The sequence below is a fragment of the Odontomachus brunneus genome, unplaced genomic scaffold, assembly GCF_010583005.1.
Source record: "Odontomachus brunneus isolate Ranch 3 - 2012 unplaced genomic scaffold, Obru_v1 Obru_scaffold_045, whole genome shotgun sequence".
NCBI classification, from domain to species: Eukaryota; Metazoa; Arthropoda; class Insecta; order Hymenoptera; family Formicidae; genus Odontomachus; species Odontomachus brunneus.
In genome coordinates, this window is record NW_022639495.1 from 1,051,931 (window position 1) to 1,060,519 (window position 8,589).

At 32.1% G+C, this 8,589-nt stretch overlaps 1 protein-coding gene across 1 annotated transcript; it reads left to right on the top strand.

Moving 5' to 3' along the window:
* The first annotated feature begins 844 nt into the window (after positions 1-844).
* LOC116844733 (cytochrome b-c1 complex subunit 7-like) lies at positions 845-3,149 on the top strand. Its single transcript, XM_032816680.1, has 2 exons — positions 845-993; positions 2,954-3,149. The coding sequence occupies exons 1-2, from the start codon at positions 845-847 to the stop codon at positions 3,147-3,149; spliced, it is 345 nt and encodes a 114-aa protein (XP_032672571.1).
* Positions 3,150-8,589: the final 5,440 nt, after the last annotated feature.

The window sequence follows — 8,589 nt, forward strand, 5'->3', positions numbered from 1 at the left end:
TATATATATATATATATATATATATATATATATATATATATATATATATATATATAAAATACCGCGACATCGCGATAAACAGTTGCGTGGGAGAAAACTATATATTGTTCTGAGAAAACTATATATATATATATATATATATATATATAATCTGAATATTCCGACGTTGTGAAATGTGCGATAAGATTACGGTGCCATCTCAAAAAATATTTGTGAACTAATTTTTCGCTCTACTTTATCATAATTGTCGGAATACCTAACCGCATGTCCTCATAAACTTTTCTGCAAACTTTTCGTATCTTTTTTAGCATCAAAACTAAATTTTGAAAGTGTAGTAGTGATCTTTGAATTTTTTCTGATTGGAGCATTCACAGTTTCAGTATGTACAACCTGCAGAATGTTCGTATTAAGCAAATATTGCACTAACTGACAGCTCAAAATTTAAATTTTTATAAATTTTTTTCGTTTTTGTTACATATTGAGCAATGCTCCAATTTATTTTTGCGTGTACTTTTGTTGTGTAAAAGCGCTTGTAATTCCGTGCAAGCAACTAGACGTAAACTTTGCAGAAAAAAGTCAATGTTTTTTTGCATATCCGGCATCCCCTTAAAGTAGGATGAATACAGATCTACACTTATAAGATTGAAACAATCGACAAACGTGTAGTTTTCATTTCAATTTATATTGAAGGATGAATAGCGAATTATCATTGGGAGGTTAGCGTTTTGACACAAGGATGTCTTCCCGCACGAAATTTCCTTGGGTATTGCTGAGAAATTTTAAATCAAGGCGAGCTACCGCACAGAATCCACATGGTTGCAAAGGCAAAAATAATAAAATAACGATGTTTACTCTGAGGAAAGTAGCGTTCGAGTTGTCGGGATATAACAAATACGGGCTTTACACGCACGATGTGATAAATTACGCTAATCCTATTGTACGCGAAGCTTTGCGTCGATTACCAAAGGACATAGTAGATGCCAGGAATTTCAGGTAATATCCAAGTAATACTTTAGTAATATGCAGCATCCAAAAAGATATAATCTTATCTTTAGCGAAATTCTCTTATGTACAACCTCAAGAAGATTCATCTAAAATCGAAAGGTAAATATTCTAAGCAGTATTATTCTTTATTAGAAAGATATATTCCTTTAGCAAAAGTTTTCTTTTAGAATATGGAATTACAGGGAAAGCACCTTGCAAGTAAAGTTCTTTCTTTGGGTGTAGAATATTTCCCTTTTAGTTTTAAAAGAATCTTCTTGAAGTCATACATAAGAGGATTTCGCTAAGGATGAATTTATATTTTTTGAGGTGAAGCTTAATGTGAATCTCCGATGAAAATATAGAAAGCGGAATTGTACGGGATTCGCAAGAAAATATACACACACAGTTTCATAGGATAAGACAAAACAACGAATATAATTACAATTAAGGTCTTGTTAAGTAAAGTGAATCATACGTGAAGTTAAGGTAGTTGTATCATGAAACGAGTTTGATGAGATTTTGATGAAACTTGCGCTAAATATATAATGACATATTATTAAACTACTCGTGAAATTAGAAAAAAATTGACTATTCAAGAGCTGAAATTTGCAACTAAAGTTGAGATTTTTTATAGGTATTTTTTAAAGCTAGCATTCTATTTTTAATTTCCATTCCTAATATCTTGTAAAATAATGTGAAATTTAGATGAGAAGTTACTATGATATTAAAATTAAAAATATACATTAACACAAATTTCAGAATTATTGATCGTTTTGTTTTATAAAACGGTGGAAAATGCATAATGTATAGTGTAATACTACAAGTACACACACATATACATACGTACATATATACAAATATAATTTAAAAAATATATATATGTATATATATATACATACATACATACATATATATATATATATATATATATATATATATATATATATATACGCATACCTACATATATATATATATATATATATATATATATATATATATATATATATATATACCTACATATATATATATATATATATATATATATATATATATATATATTATATACAATTTCAACATATATATATATATTGAAATTGTATATCTTTTATTATTATTAGATAAACTGATGCATAAATAAAGCACTTATTGGAAAAATAAAAATAATAGCTTTTTCGCATTTTGCGATATTGTATATATCAATTCTGTTTCAAATTAACAGTAATATTTGGACAATGGAATAAGTGCATGTAAACGTGATTTTTTGTTATAAATGATAAATTTATGATTGGCTTCCTTGATGCATCACTGAAAATACGCTAACAATACAGTTACTTTAATCAAATATGGAAAAACTAATATACGTTCAAAAATACAAAAGCGACTTCTCTCTTTTGCAATCTAAAGCAATTCGTGTCGTAATCATGTTCAACTTTATCTTAATAATTGGGGCTTAACATTGGACATTGTAATTTTAGCACAAGATAAGCATTTCGTCAACGTTCGCTTTTTCAATCGATTGATATAAAGTTCCTCCGTACTTTAGAAGTGTATACGCGAAGTATTGAGATTCTTTGAGATCCACTTGAAATACGAAACTACGTAGCGTTGGATGCATCAATGACTCGCATCGGTCTTAAAAGAACTGCCAGGGCGCTACTCTTATTAAGCGCTAAATTCACTTAACAAGATCTTAATTTGAAATCCAGTTTGTAGAGCTCGTATTGCAGGGAAAACTTTCGGTGTAGTTTGCGCGACGACGAGTCATTCCACTTCCGGTACTCGCGCTTCTTTCCCTCTAAGATCATTTCCGTAGGTCGTCACCGTCTCCGAGCTAGCGTAAAAGAGAAACCCCCTCTTTCTTTTTATATAACGAGCACCGACTGTGTTCCGGCTGCACCGTCGATTTTTCAGTTAAGTCACTCTGGCATTCCTCGAACGAAGGCACGTAGCAATTTTGCATGCTTCGCAGGATCATACGCGCTGCGCAACTGAATTTTCTGAAGATATTCCTGCCTAAGGAGAAATGGGTCACGTTTGAGCAGGATTTAGAATACCGATACCTTAATCCGTACATGAAAGAGATCGAGGCTGAGCGAGCGGAAATAAAGGAGTTCGGTTGTCTCAATTACAGCGACACGGACTGGCCGGCTAATAAACCGATATAAGAGAAAAATTCTTACAGTTCTTATGATGTGTATGTATGTATGTTATTGTTGTTATTGCTGTACGGAACGTTATTGTTAATCGATTTTAAGGAACTTTTACAAAAAGTACGATTTACTTGAAAAGTCGGTAGATAGATAAATTTAAATAAATTTGTTGTTGCTTGTTTGGGTAAAGTGTCATTTAAATGATTGTTGACCCTCCGCGTCGAGTCTGTAAGACCCGAACGAATATTCGATCGCTCATCAACATTCATAGAAGGTCCGAGAACATTTCGAAATAAATCTGTTTGCAAATTTTGATTTTGCTTGATACTATCTTATAGCTGAGATTTTTCTGTATCTCCATAAGGAAATGTATTCAGAAATATCGATTTTCAACAAAGTTTTTGGATAACTCAAATTTGCCTAATTCTGACAAACCTAAATTTTACACTCCGTTTAAAAAAATATATGATTGTACACAAAAGGTTAAAGAGGCTACTTATAAAATTATCATTTATAAAAGAAAATCACGTCTACATGCACTTATTCCATTGTCCAAGTGTTACTGTTAATTTGAAACAGAATTGAAAGAGACATGTATAAAACTATATACACAATATCGCAAAATGTGAAACAGCTATTATTTTTATTTTTAACTCTCACGTTCAATAAGTATTTTTGACATCTTAATAATGAATAAAGGGGAGGGGATGTACAATGCTCATATACAATGCATTTTTTCGTTAACTTAAAATTGTTGAATAAAATGTTCTGGAAAAAATACAGGCTTTTTTCAAGTATCAACTAATAAATTATAAAATTAATTTAAAAATTTAGTTATATTATATATTTTTATATTTATTATATTTATTATAATTTTTATATTTATTTATTTTTATATTTAGTTATATATGATTTATTTATCTTTAATATTTTTTTTAACAAGAATTTTTATTAAAACTGCTACTTCGTCAAAAAATCATAACTTTGTAATTAAAAAAAAAAAGAAATTTAGGGTTTTATATTTGATTAAGAGTTCATGAACTCTTTTGTAAAGGACCTGGGAAAATTTGAAAATAGTGCAAATTTTTTTGCAGATTTTTATTTTATTGCATTACTATCATGTAACTGCTCTGCCGGAAATGAAAAAGTAAGAAAGAGTATCAAATATTTAATAATACTTTTCCTCTTTTATTCTGAAAAGTTCTGAAGCTCTTCTTCGTGTAAAAATAAGTTTACGTAAAGTGTTATTAGACATTATTTTCACCAAGGTGAGATTTTTCTGCATCTTCGCAAGAAAATGTGTTCAGTAATATTGATTTTCAACAAAATTATTATAGTTTAAAGTTGCCTGACAGATCCAGACTGTATTGTGTGTGCAAAAAAATATAATTTTACACGGAGAGTTGAAACATAATTAAAGATATTTTATATTTCTTTGTTTTACATTGAAATTTGTTTGTTCCTATTTTGTCTCCGTATATTAATCTTATTATTTACGAATATATTTCGCTCGTAATTGTTTCTTCGGATGTAAGATAGACTCCAATGTGAAGAGAGTGGCGACAGTTAGGGGTTGTGAGTTGCTGTTTCAAGTTGCAAGTATATTGCTAGTTGTCGGAAGTGGATCCCACTTTGGGATCCAGTGTGACTTAGATAGACGCGAAAGACCGACCGCTTGGCTGCTTCTCAAACGTCAAATGTAACAGCGACCTACTCGGCGATTGTTTATTTCACTTGACGTTTCTTTTCTGATGGTACGTTATCGAAATAAATATATTTTAATATGTAATAATATCATCAAACTGACACGTTAACCCAATGATTGTACTAATATATTTCGACAATTAACTGCTGAGTTATGATATATTTGTCAAAAGTAAGTTTAAATAAAACTGAATAGAAAATTCTTCTGTTAACCTTATTTCTAATATAACCAAAATTTTTTCTTCGTGTTCGGCCAATTTCAGCGCTTTCCTCAAAATTCGAAATATCACATGCGGTTATAACACGAAATGTAACCACGACTCGCATTCATCTATTATGCCTATGTTCCAATATTCACCGAATATCTATAATTCATATTATATATAGTACTTATATATATTTTTAGTATTGGCAGTTAATATCGGAATGCAGTCTGCGAAACAATATTCGTCGTTATAGATTTTAGAAATTATGTAAATTAAATTTAACTGATTTTACTCTCCAAAGCCTTACTTTTTTACTATTATTTTTGTTCAAAGTTTCTTTTTAAATTCGCTGCAATTCATATATAAATAATATAACTTTATGCAACATGCAATCTGTGATAATAATGTTAATTGTTACATTTTATATTTTAACTTCGTTTTCCGCTGTTCAACATTATCATAAAAATACGGGAAAAACTCTTAATTATTATTTAGTGTAGTAATTAAATAAAAATTTTCCAACGGAGTCACACAAATTTTAAATATTTTATTTCCTGCAGATTTTATCTAAGGTTAAAATTGTCATCACGAGATGATCGGTAGCCAAATAAATTTACGCACGGGACAAAAAGAGAAACACAACGACGAGAATTCTTCAGTTTGATCGATGCTAAGAACATGTTCAGACATAATATGAGATTTACGACCTCGTAAATTTATAGCGCATCGCATCGTAATGTTTTGCTTCTCCATTTGCATCTGCATGTTACACCGTAAAATGTATAATTCGCGGATTTGTTTACGCGGAGTTTACGATAGGTAGTAGGAAAATGTGACTTCGTTTTGCATAGTACAATAAATCGATGTGCTTGGCATATCTGGCAAACCACTGATTTCCGATCTTGGATATTTTAGTCTCGCAATCATGTTGCAAGCCAATTGTCATCTTACATAAAGCGGTATTACATAAAACGAGCATATTTTGTTGTAATAAACAGCCTCTAGCATAATTTCAATCGATATATCATTAGATTCTGTTTCAAATCAACTTTTACTTTAATTTTAATTTATAGTTTAATTTTTAACGATGAAGATAGGAATATAAACTACTTTTTTGTTTTAGATAAAAAGTCCAATATTAAATGCGATAATTGCATCAATATGAAATGTTAGCAAATATTTCTCTTATAATGTGTGTTTATATTCATTAGAAAAGAAAATGAACTCTTCGAAGAGTACCAATTTTTTACTGCGAATATTAGAATCTTAGAAAAAGGAATAATAATATATAAAAATGGTATCACATAAAATAAATAAGTTTCTTTTTATTATGATAAAGTTGTTGGTTGTTAAAGAAACTTTTTATTAAATTCTTTTAAACAGAAAAACTATAAGTTAAAAGCAAAAATAAAAAATTCTCTATAAAAATTAAGAAAATTAAGTTGATAATTCAAATGATCAGCTTACTATATAACTCAAATTAACTTCTAGCCTTCTGAACAGAAGTCGTATATAAAAACATCACTTTTACACTTACTGTATAAAACGAGGTTATATAAGACGTGTCATTATATAGAACACTTTGTTCCATATTAACACACATCATTATTTTCCAAACTACCCAATGAATCTCAAAGTAGGAAAAATATTTTTAAGTAACTAACTTAATGATTTTGAAGCTTAATCTTATTTCTATAATCGACACACTAGCTACTATGTTAGATTTATCTATTAAGACGGGAAAAAATTGTTGGATCTTACCTTGTGAAAAGTTTTTACACGAAGGAAACAAAGCGACTTCTTTTAACATTATAAACAACGTGGTCGACAAGAATCCAAATGATCATGTTTATCTCAATTACTAACAGATTGCAACAGTTATTTAAAAAATCAACATCGTTTCATATTACCACCTTCTCTTTTCTCAAATCGATTTCGAATACTTTGTGCATTCTTCATATTATTAATTACTTAAATACTTCTTCAGCTTTAACCATATTATCATTATTAAAGATTATTATTTGTTCGCTTCCTCTTATATAGCTGACATAATTTCCGTTAATAATTCTTAGCAAACTTTATCTTCGGAATCTAAATAATATGCTGCTACTAAATAAACTTATCTACCTATATCTACTTCTCCGCGAGAAATATTTTCCTGCGGAATGTCGATCTTCCTGGCAAACTTCTTCCATTTCTGGTCGACAGAAGTTTCGCAATTTTTGCTTATTTTTTTCTCTTCAGCGAGCGAGCAAGCAGCCTTGATATCCAGAGATCGTTTAACGTTTGATCGAGAGATGGAGAATTACCGAGTGTTTCAGAGTGGCCGCGATGCGTTTAGGGTTTCTTCGTAAAGGAGGAGTGAGAAAAAGAGAGAAAAAGAGAAAGAGAGAGAGAGAGAGGCAGAGAGAGAGAGAGTTAATCGCGGTAACGCACGACTGGCGTCGACTTTACGAGTTAAAGCGGATCGTAAAAAGTTCGTCGCGATGGCTCCCGCGCTCTTATCGCGAGTTAGCCGATACTTGGTAGCTCGCCTTCTGAATTCTTTATGATCTCGCGAGCGTCGCGGAAATGCCCGACGAACGAAAACGTGAAAACGCGTTTATGCTTGTCGCCGAGATATCGTATTCAGCGCGCGAGCACCGTGATTTTTCTCGCAAAGCGAGTCTGCATAAATCACAAAAGGACGTCGACGTGCACGCCTGCCGCTGCGTTTCCTTCGCTTCGCAGTCCTTCATTTGTGTTATTGGTAATTGGACGCCGGTTGTTTCGTCGGTAGCGACGCGAAAAATCGAAATCAAGTTACAAGCATTGTCGATACAAAGTGACATTTGTCGAGGGTGCTACAGCGGAAACTGAACAAAGGTAACTTCCTTGTCTCCCGATCTGTCTATCCATGACATACGTTATTAAGCCGTATTTCGCAATTTGCTCGAGCGTGCAATTTAACGGTGCAAATTTGATCATGCTTCACACAAGGCGAAGCTGCATTCTCCTCGCTTATCTCGTGTGACACGAGCGAGTGAGAGGACGTGCGCGTTCATTATCGCCTAGATTTAGAAGATTTCATCTCATGATTAAATCGATATACATAGAGTGTGTCGTATGTACGGATGAAGACCGGCTGATGCGTGGGTTTTGGTAACAATAACGCGACAGATTCATAGAGCGAAGTTCGTGATATCGCTTATGAATTAGTTACGTCCGATTATCGTTATCGTTTCAAGTTTGTGAAATAAAGTCTCTTTGTTCTCTCATTCTTTCCTCTTTCTCTCTCTCTCCCTCTATCTCTCTTTCTTTGTCTGTCCCCTTCTTGCTTGTCGTAATTACGCGAGTATGAGTAATTTTCTAGTGTGCTAACGCGAATTCGCGCGATTATCCATCCAGAAACAACGCAGAGCGGTGTTAATTCCCCGGGTCCCCTTCGGACACTTAACATGCACTGCGCTTTCAATGGCCGGAACTTCACTAAGGCATCTCTGAGAGATAGGAAGAGAGAGAGAGAGAGAGAGAGAGAGAGAGAGAGAGAGAGAGAGAGAGAGAGA

Coding starts and splice junctions, on each gene's coding strand:
- LOC116844733 (XM_032816680.1), top strand. CDS start 845: ATGTTTACTCTGAGGAAAGTAGCGTTCGAGTTGTCGGGATATAACAAA. Junction 994..2,953: donor GTAGATGCCAGGAATTTCAG/GTAATATCCAAG, acceptor CATGCTTCGCAG/GATCATACGCGCTGCGCAAC.